The sequence below is a fragment of the Abramis brama genome, assembly GCF_963993115.1.
Source record: "Abramis brama genome assembly, chromosome: 23".
Classification (NCBI taxonomy): domain Eukaryota; kingdom Metazoa; phylum Chordata; class Actinopteri; order Cypriniformes; family Leuciscidae; genus Abramis; species Abramis brama.
The window spans coordinates 27,733,291-27,747,227 of NC_139985.1; the positions used below are offsets into that span (position 1 = coordinate 27,733,291).

Sequence of the window (13,937 nt, forward strand, 5' to 3'; positions counted from 1 at the left end):
AGTACTAGTACTTAATGGAAAAGATACTAGTATCTAAAAAATAAGTACTAGTAGCATGAAAATAGAGACTAGTAGGTTTTAAGGATTAAATGTTAAAACGGCTTGCCATACTGTCAGCGAATGGCAAATCGTCTTGGCCCAGGTGAGATACATCAACACCAAACATCCAGCGTGCTGTCAGGCGAGCACTGAGGAACCCAATGTGAATTTATTCAACACAATAACTCAGTGATAAATAATTTCTGGGCACAAACTCAGCTGGAGTATTTGTGGACTCTTCTGTCCACATAATAAAGTCGTCTTCATCACAGTCTTCTTGGTTGATCCACATGCACTTTGGCAAACTTTACACAGGCAGAAATGACCTATTACACTTCATTCCTTACTGTTGTTTTAATGTACATAATTCTTGTTCAGTGTTTGGCTGATGGTGGAGCGATAACCTTAGCCAAAGCAAGAGAAGTCCGTAGATCCTTAGATGGATCACTGGGATTACAATGAATGGGAGAGATTAGACAGGCCAGTGTGGCAGCTCTAGTAAAGTAAGTTTGTGTTATCCTTCCCTCGCGGGTCAAAATAACCCAGAGCCCTAAAATTATACTTTTTTTTTTTTTTTTTTTTCAGAAAGCTTATTTTTATTTCATTTTGAGAATATTTTTTCCATTTTTAAATGCATTTTTTTTTATTTATTTTTTTATTTATTTTTTTTATTTACCTTTAAATTACTAGATTTGATCAATAAATAATAAATAAATAGTCATTTAGTAATTTAAGCACATTCCACACATTCTTTCAACTTAAATTCAGGATAACTCACAATTTCATGCATAAACCTTTTAATTCAGCTCAAAATATCTTACATTGGGTGTCTTTGCCGACCTCTACTGGAAAATAAATAATATAACATGATATTCATGACTCTAGATGGCCTTATATCTCTATATGGAGCAAATGAGCTGTTCCGCTGGGTCCTAAAGTCAGTTCCTTCAGTATGCATTCAGAAACACATGTAGACATTTATAAAAGAATTTTTTGGTAAAGTTTTAGCATTTTTAGTTTTAATTTTGAGCATTTTTTGTTTTTCTATGTGTACTGAAGCATTCCTCGCATTCCATTCATTCCTAAGGGGGTCAAATTGACCCGTGAGGGAAGGATTTGTTACTTTTTAAAAACTCCTCGAATCCATTACATTTTTTTGTGTGTGTATTCATGGTTCAAGTGCGACAAAAGTCGTGGGGTCTTGGACCCCTCCGATGAACACTCAATTTTTTTAAATTTAAAAAATAAAATAATTCTTGTTCTTCTTCTGCAGGATATTGGTTGGGGCTCCTCAGGCCCGAGGCGTGGGAACTTTGCAGACCAGCCGTCCCGGTGCCCTGTATCGCTGTCCGGTTACATCCGAGAAGTGTGAACGAGTGGACATCGATGGAAATGGTAACACTTCAGCTTCATTTTCATGTGATGAACTATTATCTCTACTAAGCTAAGTGTCCATTCAAGGAAAAATGTTTCTTGTTTTCTCAAGTGAGTCTGGAACAGGAGAGCAAAGACAACCAGTGGTTGGGAGTCACAGTCAAAAGTCAAGGGATTGGTGGAAAAGTGGTGGTGAGTATGTGTGACAGGTACATCAGACAGATCTGATGTGAAGCAATCATTGTCTGTGTATAAAATCCTGCAGTAGAGTTTATAAACCCTGTGTAACGGAGGCCAGCTAGTGAGGGATAGAGACTGTGATATTTAATGTCCTTGTTAACGCCCGCCTCCCAATGCCGAGTCGAGTCCGGCTCGCAGCAGGCCAAGTTGGACCGGAGGGGTTACAATCAGGGCTTGACTTTAACTTTTTTGCTCATCAGCCACTGTGGTTAGTGGTTTTCCAAAGTTACAAGCCACTCAGTGTTTTCACAGGCCACAATGTTGACATATAGATATTTTTAATATTATCTCATCATTTGGCAGCCGGTATATTAGTCTGCTGTCGCTTTAAGACCTGATGCACGGACCCCTTGTACTGTTTTATATAGCCAACACTTGTCTTTATGTGCGCGCACTTTGGGTGTGAGCACAAAATCTGCGGGAATGAGTAAAATTATGCTCAATACACTCAATCCCTCGCCGTAATGCAAGCCCTGTAACATCAACAATATTCATCCAGAGCAAATAAAACAAGTGAGTAAAGGGACGCGGGTTTGTGCGTCAACTCACTATCGGAGAGATGATTGAGATGATGGATTATGTTCGACAACACTAGATTGCACATAGTTTATTATTTCAGATACCTGTTTAAAAGACTACAACTGAAAAATGTATTTTATATAAAATTCAACCCGCCAAAGTGGCTAGTAACTGCATTACACGCCACCGCTGAAATACACCCACTTTTGACGGGTTGACGGGTGTTAATGTCATGCCCTGGTTACAATGGTGCCGTGACCCGGATGGGAGTGAGTTTTAGGGGTCGAGTGTCACGGAGGCCAGCTAGTGAGAGCTGTGCAGGTAAACCTTACTCCCCTGATCTCAAGAGGCGCACTAGCGACTGACGCTAGAGACTGCAGTCTTTAGCTTCCTCATTAGCACGCCCGAATCCCAGTTCGAGTCCCGCTCGGAACAGGCCTAATAGGACCGGAGGGTTTACACATACCACGTTTCCACCGAAATTAACCGCAACAATTTGTCCCAGGAACGTTTTTTCCCCCCAGACCTGTTGCTTTCTGCGTGTTTCCATCGCGGTCTAAAGTACGGGGAAGATTAGGCAAACTAGTCCGGTGACGTAGGACTGCGCGCTACTTTACAGTTCCCGCTGGATTTCATCCTCTGAATTTAAGCGTAATAAAGCCTGAACCTCATCGTCGGTCCATCAGTCGTATTTTTTAAACTTCATTGTTGATTCGAATACCAAAACAACTCTTACTGCATGCACCGCAACAGACTTTTAAAAATGGTGGTTGAAATAAAATGCAACACACAGAGTTCCACCCCTGTGGCGGAAACGGGGCTAATGGTGCCATGACCCGGGTGGAGCGGGACGAGTAGGACCGGAGGGGTTATGCCTGCTCCTGGAGGGATAATTACATGTAGATTTCATCTCCAATCCTGCTCCAGCACACATGCTTGCTATTTTGAAGTAAACCTGAACACCTTGATTAGCTGGGTCAGGTATTATTAATCAGGGCTAATCTTTCGGGGCGTCCGAAATCGCATACTCTCTGAGTAGGAACTATATTTGAATTAGAAATTTCTTCTGGACCGTTAAAATAGTATGTTCTTTATAGTATGAATATGGGTAGTATGAATGTAATCCAGACATACTATATCCGCCATGTTGTCATTATCATGTGACCTACCAGTGTCACTGCCATTTATAAATCCTCTCCCGTGGCCTCATGGGATAGTAAAGCGTCCATCATATGCACACTTCAGAATCTCGGCATCCGGGTACTTTTCGCCTACTGTTCTTCCAATACTATGTATTCGGACATACTACTCTTTTTGCATACTTTTTTTGCATACTATATAGTAGGGAAGTATTCGATTTCGGATGTAACCGTTGGCTGCATCCTAGTAACCTTGGCTCGTTCCCGACTGTAACATAAAGAGGATTACGCATACAAACGAACAGTTTGCATTGCAAGATTATTTCTTAAGAAAAAAATGATCTGTTACAGAAATATTACACCATGTCTAGGGATTTAAATAAACAAGAGAAAATAATAGTCCAATGGGGTAATGAATGTTGGTAAATAATAAACAAATTGGAGCAAACGACTTCTCTGGAGAACTACGTTCCACCAGAAGTAACGTTGGGTAGATCAGTCCAAACATTTAAACTCTCCACCCATTAATGATCTAATTAACAGTGATGTCACAGTCGGATGTTATACTGCCACCATCAGGTAGAGAATAAAAAGACAGGGTCGTAACACTGGCAAGCGCCGTCAAAGACCATCTCAATTTTAAAGATCCTGAGAAGGCAGCCTTCTTTTAGCATCCTTCATTTAGCATATTTTGAAGGATGCATCAAGCGTGTCCTTCATGTCCTCAAAACACCCACAGTTCTTTGCACAAATTCTTATTGATGGAATAGAGCTGATGAAAAATGATTCGGCACTGAGCTCGTCCGAATTCACGTCTAGTCTAGAAGCCTCAGATAATGAGAACGTGGAATTCAATGCAACTCAAGTACTTCATTCACCACTGGTTGGTGAATCAAATAAAAATCGGGTAGAATGGGACCAAGGTCATTGTGGCATGTGTCCTAAATGTGTCCTGTTTTTGTTCTGATGTCTCACAGACATGTGCTCACCTCTATGAGCTCAGACAACATGTCAACCAGTCGTTTGAGACACGTGACCCAATCGGACGCTGTTATGTGCTGAGTGAGGATTTGACTGAGCGAGATGATCTGGATGGGGGAGAGTGGAAGTTTTGCGAAGGTCGTGCTCATGGACACGAGCAGTTTGGGTTCTGTCAGCAGGGTCTGTCTGCTAGCTTCACACCGGACAAAAACTACATACTGTTTGGGGCTCCGGGTACCTACAACTGGAAAGGTAATGGGATTGAGAGCTTTTCAACGTTATATTGGACCACTCATTTAAATGATTGGTAACACTTTATTTTGAGTTCACTTTAGACATTCTACTGACTATTAGTAACTTTGCAACTACATGTCAACTTATTCTACTAACCCGAACGCTAACCTAACAGTCTACTAATACCTTAATGAGAGTTAGTTGACTTGTAGTTGCAAAGTTACTTATAGTTAGTAGAATGTCTAAAGTGGACTGTCAAAATAAAGTGAAACCAAATGGTCACATATAGGCCACAAATGATATTAGGACATTGGATAGATTAATTGTTTTCCTATACTAGGTCAATATGTTAAAGCTGTGGTGAATATCAAGCTTTTAATGTTGTTTATATGTCTATGTGGTGTTTTTAATATGCTTGAAGACAAACCATGTGTAAATTCATAAGTCGACACCATTGCTGAGTATTTTCTCCTTAAAACTGCAGTGAACCAAAGACAGTCTCAAAAACACGCTTTGAAATCGCTGGTGTTTCTGACGTCACAAACTACCTTGTAAACAACCAGGGGTGTGTTTCCCGCACAATGCTGTCAACGCCGTAACTCGCTGCTTAACTACCATAGTACGATGCATCGTTGAAGAAATCAACTAGCTAATCATGACTGTTTCCCATAACTGTATTGTCTCAAATTGGTAGTTGAATCACGTTGGTTAATGATGTCACGTACGTGGTGGAGTGATAACTACTTTTAAAGGAGCCGTATGTAAGATTGTGGCCAAAACTGGTACTGCAATCACTTTCAAATTACTGTAGAGCGGTGTATCCCCTCCCCCTCTCCCCTGACTCGAGGTTGCCAGATAGGCTGCAGGATCCAGCACGAACGTTTGTAGCTGCAGCTGTGGTAACTAGAGCAGAGCTGGCAACCCGGATGCTGAAACATTACTGACTTCGTGACTGGTAGACAGGTGGAGGGTGGAGCATCAGGCCAAAACACAACATGACAACATCAACATCAGTTGAGGGCTGCAATTTCACTTTTTAAATGACAATATCCTGGCCGTACTACTGTTGTCAGTGATATAAGTATTTGAAATGAACATGATTTCTTAATGTCTAGTGACATATCAGGGCCATTTTATGATTAATTGAAATAGATTTCTTACACACAGCTCCTTTAAGGAATCTGTTTGAGATCAGATTAATGCTAGATGTTTTGCTATAAATTACGGACTTGGCATCTGACGACTATTTCCAGATTCAATCATAGGCTAGAGCACGTACGCTCATGCGTACTTCAAAAATGATGCTTTAAATCTCTTGACAAACTAAAAGACGTAAATGACATTTGTATGTATTCTAAATAAAAGATACAGATTGCACTGAATGTCAGCTTGCTTATTTTGGATTTATTGAGTCCACATGTCATGCAAACTAGAAACTCTTCTTCTAACCACAAGTCGAGAGCTGTCGTTCCAAACACACAACTCTGCGATGCTGTTTGCGAATGTTCGTTAGAATGATGGTATAGGGAAACACAGACTCGTTGAACTGCTGATAACGACGGAACTTGCGACCATAGTTAGCTAACGATGCTTTCGGGAAACGCACCCCAGGTCAACATGTGATCGTCAACGAGTGGATCTCTGAGCTGAGTGAGTGAAGGCGGGGCTCATTTGCATGTTCATAGAAACGCGTATACTAAATGAGGAAAGGGTGTCGAGTTACATATTTTAAGACATGAAGAAATCTTTTTCAAGGAAAAAACGTTTAAATATGTCATTTTGGTGATCAAAGATGAGTTTTAAGGGATAAAATGATTGACTACAGGGGAACTTGGTTGCCTTGGCTTTTGGCTTGCTTAGTTGGGGACATTTAATATTCAACAATATTATTGATCTGCCTTACTTAGGGTGGACGATGACACAATTTTCTTCTAGAAACAAACTTTTGTCACGATCCACACACAAAGAAAAGGGAAAAGGAAGATCCAAGTGCAGTAATAATTTATTGGGCAATCCAAAATCATAGTCTTCCAGGCAGAGGTCAAAATCCAAGTAATCAATCCAAAAACAAGAACACAATCAGGAAATACAGGGCGTGATATAATACAAGGAATCCATGACAAACACTAGACAGGCAGGGTATATATAACAAGAACTAACAAAGAATAACAGGGAACAGCTGGGTACAATGATGACGGGGAACAGCTGAGTGCAATGAACAGTGATTGGTACAGACAAGGATTGTGGGGAATGCAGTTCATGAATAGGAAGACACCGTGGAGACGAGGACCTCTAGTGGACACCAGTGATACACAAACAGACACTGTGACAGCTTTGATACAATCTGTATTGTAAAAAGCGCTATATAAATAAAGGTGACTTGACTTGACTTGACTTTAAGACAACTATCAGATTGTTTATTTGTGTAGTTGTCCCTGGAAAAATTGTTTGTGATGAATTGATGTGTATTTTTTTCTCTAAATCATCTGAACTATTCTCTCACTGTATCTGTCCTCCTGTCTGTACGCTCAGGACTGTTATTTATGGCCAGCCCTGTTGAGGACGCCCTGGTCTATAAAACTCTGGAACCGTCCAAAAGCTCCTTTGAGGACGTCTCTCAGAACAGCTACCTGGGTTTGTAGACAAAGAACATTATGGCAGAACTCTTTCTATGCAATATTTGAATAGATTGTTTTTCATTTCCAATCTCCAAATGTATTGGCATTGACTGCTGATAGTGGCATCCTGACAACATGAATACACTCGCATACCTCAATCCCACTCAAGATCATGTGAAATCAGGTTCAAAATCATCACTTTGTTGATATGAATCTGTCCCAGGCTTCTCTGTGGACTCAGCCAAAGGTCTCATGAGTAAGTCTGAGCTGACGTTGGTGGCCGGAGCTCCTCGAGCTAATCACACAGGAGCCGTGGTTCTGCTGCGGAAGGACAACGTGTACCGGCTGATGCCTGAGCATATTCTGTGGGGCGAGGAGCTGGCCTCCTCCTTCGGTTATTCTGTGGCCACTGCTGATCTGAACAGCGATGGGTAAGATACAGGGCCCTATCACACACCCGGTGCAATGTGGGTGTATGCAATACAATACCCAATTTGTTTTGCTAGTTTCAGCCCTACGCTATTATCATTTTCACGTCCTGCGCCACGTTGTTTAAATAGCAAATGCCCATGGGCTGCTGGTCTGAGAACGAGTGTGTGTGTTCAGGCTCATTGTTGGAGCATTGCTATTTTGAGGAACTGAAATAGACTGAGCCATTGACCAACTGAAACCTGGTCTAAAGTCAATGGCGCAGTATTTTTTTTGTTATTTAAAGAGTGTGTTAGTAATGTGAGCCTATAGGCAGGTCCATGACGCGCTACACTCTGCTTATTACACACACACTCTGCTTATCACACACACACTCTGCTTATTACACACACACTCTGCTTATTACACACAGGGTAATGTGCACTAAAAATTGCATTAAAAACAAAAGGATTACAATGTAAAAGATTATTATTGTGCACATAAAGATATGATGGAATCCGGCTTGTCCCGTAGATGTTCTGCTTGCACTTTAACCTCTCACACACACACACACACACACACACACAGCTTTAACGTCACGCACGAGCAGATCCGTTTCCTCACTAGAGAAGCGTTCAGTTTTTCCGCTTGCAGATTCCTCCATGTGAATAGCCAATCTGCCATGGTGCGAGCGCAACTGGCTTTTAAAGGGAATGGGAGATGAGACTCTGATTGGTTTATTGCACGTTACACCCAAAACACACCCATTACTCATTAAGAGAATAGGGACAAAACACACCCATTCCTCATTAAGAGAATAGAGACAACCCTTTTAGACCATGCGCCGGGAGCGTCAACCATTTTTCCGTCGTTAAACTAGCAAAAGTGGATTCGGACACGCACTGAGTGCACATTAGACCATGAGCTTAGATCCTCATAATAGGGCCCTTAACATGCTCCTGTGTGAAGCTGATGTGCTCAACATCTAACAGGACGACTTCATCCACAGTTGGACAGATCTTGTAGTGGGAGCTCCCAATTTCTTCGACCGAAAGGCAGAGATTGGAGGAGCGGTGTATGTGTTTCTAAACCCAGCCGGCCACTGGGAAAAGGCCCGACCGATCCGACTCAACGGAACGTATGACTCCATGTTTGGGATGACCGTCGGCAGCGCTGGAGATCTGGACCGGGATGGTTATGAAGGTAAGAGCAAAATAACACACATAGGCAAGTGTGTTTTGTCATTGTGAAATCTCAGAAAAGCAGATTAGATTGAACTCCAGGTTTGGTTCTTTGTACAAAGTTACACAGTTAATTATTTGATCCTCTATTTTTTATGTTATATCATATTACAGTTACAGTATGCAACAAAAGTAAGTACACCCCTGTGCAACATAACTAAGAATTGAAAACAGTGTTAAAACTTACAGTAATTGCATTCCCTCTGAGTTGAACAGTAGGGTATTTTCTCTCATGTAAAGTTAAAAACGTTTTCTGATTAGATTTACTGTATTAAAAATGCAGGCCCCGCGATAGGAACTCAATACACTTTCCATGACTGAGATTCAAATCTATTACTTTATCAATACTTTATTGTTTTCCATTTTTTCTTATCAGGCTACCAGTTATCCTCAACATTTATTTACAACAACTCAAAACTCACTCATAGACACCAGCGAACGTCTGAAAAAACTTCTGATTGTGATCCAATGAGGAATTATATTTATATGCAATGCTGAAGGCTACTTGTGCTAACCATTGCATAATAAATGCACATATGCTAATGAAAAATACCAGAGACTTCATTAAGAACTTAGATAAATGATATATATTTATTATCATGTATTTTTTTGGCTTCATGTTTTATATTTCTCTTCCCTGTGACTTTGTGGAGACCGGACTTGTGTATCCGCACATATGTCAGAAATTACTCCGGCTAACTCCCGTGTTCTGCTCGTGAACTCCCTCTGTACTTTCAAGAATAGTCTTTCTATTGTATTTGTTTTTTGGTTGTTCATAAGAGGAAATACTACACTTGTGAACTTAGAAATAATGCAATTATTATCAAATATTATTTGATAGTTTAGTGATATTACACAAGGGTGTACTCACATCTTCATCAATTTTCTGTAAAATCTAGTCAAATTGAATCTGAATGTGTTTGTTTTCAGACATTGCTGTTGGAGCGCCGTTTGATGGAGATGGGAAAGTTTTTATTTACAGTGGCTCTTCATCTGGCATTGATACCAAACCTTCGCAGGCAAACTTTCTCTCTAACACACACACACACACACACACACACACACACACACACACACACACACACACACACACACACACACACACGCATACACACACACACACACACACACTCTCTCACTCTCTCTCTCTCTCTCTCTCTCTCTCTCTCTCTCTCTCTCTCACACACACACACACACACACACACACTCTCTCTCTTTCTCTCTCTCTCCCTCTCTCTCTCTCTCTCTCACACACACACACACACACACACACACACACTCTCTCTCTCTCTTTCTCTCTCTCTCTCTCTCTCTCTCTTAGGCACATTAGATGCTTCACAAAAACATTTGTTTTAAGACTGTTATTCATATAATTTCCTTTAGCATGTCAGTAAAATAAATCCAATTTTACATTTCCAAATATTCCATATGCAAATATTGTAATTATCTATTGAGAAAAACAACTTAAGAGTTGTTCTGTAGAGTCACGATGTTGAATACACTGAACAGTTCTTAAATATTCAGAAATATTCAATATTGTTCAACAATTAGTTCTGGTCCACTAATGTGAATGTCTGAGAACAATCTAGCAGCACTGGGACTGTTCACTGTTTCTCTGCAGGTTATATTGTTAGACCAGTAGGTGGCGTATTATGAGTGAGTCACTGAATCCTTCATTCAACTGATTTGTTGGAAAACACTGATTCATTCAGAAACTAAACACCACGACGGTGTGTTTGCTCAGAAATGTGCAATGGTTAATGATGCCGGATTTTTTTTTATTGGCAGAGCAAAAATTTAAGCAATATGGTGTAAAATGTCAGTTATCCAAGATTAAAGCAACAATACAAGGCTAAAATAATAAGATATTCAGAACAACAGCATGTGATATTGATTCTGAACAGCTTCCAGTCACACGCTCAATGTTCTGTTTACTGAATAGATTTATCAATATCAGTGTTTTTTGAATATAATTAGCTGTATATTTATCATCATGTGAAGGTTCTGGATGGGCTTAATGCAGGAGTCAAGCGACTGGGCTATTCCATATCTGGAGGACTCGATGTTGATGGGAATTTTTATCCAGATCTAGCTGTCGGCTCCCTCAGTGATCAGGTTGTGCTTTACAGGTGAGATCTCTATGTTTTAGACACTCGAGCTGCAAATGTAAACGTTACAGCTGATGCAATGGCAGTCATTTAAAGCCACAGCAGTAGTTATTCTGACTCGTGGATTGTCCGCCAGGTCACATCCAGTGGTTCACGTGATCCGAGAGATCTCCATCGAGCCTCAGGACATCGATCTCACGCAGCACAACTGCCAGGGCCAAGATGGAGTTTGGTCAGAAGTTACTTTACTCATACTTTTTCCAATGCTTCTTCATTGTGTATATGACATCTTGCTTGGAAATTACAAGCACAATGATTCATCATACACACACAGCCATTGAGAAGTTTGGGATCTGTAAGATTTAATGTTTTTAAAAGAAGTCTTCTTCTTCTCACCAAGGCTGCATTTATTTGAGTAAAAAATACAACAACAACAACAACAACAACAAAAAACTGTAATATTGTTAAATATTATGAGAATTTAAAATAACTGTTTTCTATTTGGATATATTTTTAAATGTAATTTATTCCTGTGATCAAAGCTGAATTTTCAGCATCATTACTCCAGTCTTCAGTGTCACATGATCCTTCAGAAATAATGCTAATATGATGATTTGATGCTCAAGACACATTTATGATTATTATCAATGTTGAAAACAGTTGTGTACAATTTTTTTCAGGATTCTTTGATGAATATAAAGTTCTGTTTCATTTATTTAAAATAGAATCTTTTGTAACATTATAAATGTCTTCACTGTAACTTTTGATCAATTTAATGCATCCTTGCTGAATAAAAGTATTGATTTCTTTTATTTCTCCCTCCTTAGAAATATTCGTACTGACCCCAAACTTTTGAACGGCGGTGTACATTCATTACACACAGTATAGATAAATCCATTTCAAATTGATATTTAAAAAAAATGAGTGTCAGTAAATCTGTACCTATATAATTATGTGTTGTCTTCATGTAGTATGGACGTGAAGGCCTGCTACTCGTACACCGCGTATCCAGACTCCTACTCTCCACATATCAGTAAGAAATCCCACGTCTACAACCACGTCATTCGCTGTAAGTGCAGATGTACGTGTATGTTTGAACGTTTCTGTTTCATCAGCACTCGGTGTTCATTTCGAGGCAGACGTGGAGCGCAGAAAGCTGAGTCTTCCTCACAGAGTTCAGTTCCTGGACCGCAGTTTATCAGAGCCGGAGTTTGTTCATTCTGTGGAAGTGGAGCTACGAGGACAAAAACATCCGGACTGTCAAACAGTGACTTTAGTTGTGCAGGTAGAGCTAGAGATGCAGTTGCATGTGCCCTCTTTACACCTGGAATGAAGATAAGCACTAAATACAGGTGGAAACAGGGTCTAAAACATTTTGTGAATGCCAAGTCAAGTCTAGTCACCTTTATTTATATAGCGCTTTTTACAATACAGAGTGTTTCAAAGCAGCTTTACAGAGATAACAGGAAAATAATGCAACAAAGTTTGTTTCCAGAAGAAAATAGCGTCACAGTCTAGCTTAAGTAAGTTCTGTGATGGTTCATTTCTGTTGTAAAAAAGTTATTAATTTAATTTATTTATATAAATACGGTTCGTCATCAACGACTTGCGTCTCAGAGCGTGTAGGCAAACGCAACAAACACTGCCTGTCATGTTCTCTTGTGTTTGGGAACGCAATCATGTTGTCAGGATTCCATCACCATCTCCTTCCACTCATTCCCTCACTCCGCCCACTCAGTCATTCACACGCTCATTGTCACCTGATTACTAATCACCGTCACCTGGACCTCATCATCAGTTCACCCATATATACCTGCTACAAACATTCAGTCATTGTCTGATCTTGTCTATACATGACACAGACTCTCTGCCATACTTACCTGTATACCTACCTTCGATCCCGATCTTCTCAGCCAGTCACCATTCCATCTTCTAAGGAACTCCTTCATCATCATCTGCAAGAGAAAGAGAGAGAGAGACTTGGTTACACTTCAGTTAAGCTATCATCTGAAATTCAACTTACTGTTTACTCACCTGTTTCGCTGTACCGATCCATTCTGCAAATTAAAGCATTTAACCAACCATTCTGTCTGCTTCGTCTATGCCAAACCAGACAGAAGATCAGACCACCATGCAGAATCCTTCGGAATCCACAGCGAATTCACCTGTCAATCCGATCGCCATTCATCAACACACCTCTTCAGCTTCACTTCCTCAAGCGCCCGTTGCTTCGTTCACTGCCTCAGCGTGTCCCATGGCCCGACCAGCGACATTCTCAGGTGAGGCGGAGGACTGCAGTGGGTTTCTACTTCAGGTATCTTTGTATTTCTCCATGCAAGAACATCAATTCATCAACGATTCAGCTCGTGTTGCTTTCATCATTTCACTTCTGTCTGGGCAAGCACTTCAGTGGGCACAGTCTCTGTGGAATTCGGATTCGGAAGTCGTCAAATCCCTCTCCGGTTTCATACAACACTTCACAGAAGTTTTCGGTCAAACAGCTGCCGATCTATCAGTACATGATCAACTCTACAATCTTCGTCAAGGCCAATCTTCTGTGAGTACTTTCTCTTTACGATTCCACACTTTAGCGGCATCCAGTGGTTGGAATGAGGAAGCATTGATCACAGCTTTTCGTCATGGTTTGAACCCTAACATTCGTCAGTTGATGGTGGTTTACGACGACAGTCTGGGAATTGAGAAATTCAAAAATCCATTCGAGTTTCGCAAAGACTATCAGCCTGTGATTCTCCGACTCCCACTGTATATCCTCCGCCCACGGTTCCATCAGTCACTCCTCCAGCACCAGAGCCTATGGATCTCGGCTCCGCCCATCTTCCAGCTTCAGAGCGTCAACGACGAATTCTTCATAAACTGTCTCTATTGTGCATCTGATAATCATCTTCTCAGCTCTTGCCCTGTTCGACCTCCATGCCCAGCGGTAAGCACAATTCAAGTCTCGCCTAAAATTGAAGCTTTAAATCGCACCACTGTGCATGTATTAACTTCTCGTATTTGTGTCTCAGCGCAAGCCCT

The 13,937-nt window shown here is 40.7% G+C and overlaps 1 protein-coding gene across 2 annotated transcripts in view; it reads left to right on the forward strand.

Moving 5' to 3' along the window:
- itga7 (integrin, alpha 7) overlaps positions 1-13,937 on the forward strand; it is a 55,948-nt gene that overhangs the window by 6,233 nt on the left and 35,778 nt on the right. For both annotated transcript variants that reach the window (XM_084101214.1, XM_084101213.1), the window contains exons 2-12: positions 1,313-1,434; positions 1,526-1,605; positions 4,289-4,544; positions 7,059-7,160; positions 7,368-7,575; positions 8,562-8,755; positions 9,724-9,812; positions 10,795-10,922; positions 11,038-11,133; positions 11,873-11,934; positions 12,017-12,186. In XM_084101214.1, coding sequence (XP_083957340.1) covers positions 1,313-1,434; positions 1,526-1,605; positions 4,289-4,544; positions 7,059-7,160; positions 7,368-7,575; positions 8,562-8,755; positions 9,724-9,812; positions 10,795-10,922; positions 11,038-11,133; positions 11,873-11,934; positions 12,017-12,186 — 1,507 coding nt within the window. The remainder of the gene's footprint in view (positions 1-1,312; positions 1,435-1,525; positions 1,606-4,288; positions 4,545-7,058; positions 7,161-7,367; positions 7,576-8,561; positions 8,756-9,723; positions 9,813-10,794; positions 10,923-11,037; positions 11,134-11,872; positions 11,935-12,016; positions 12,187-13,937) is intronic.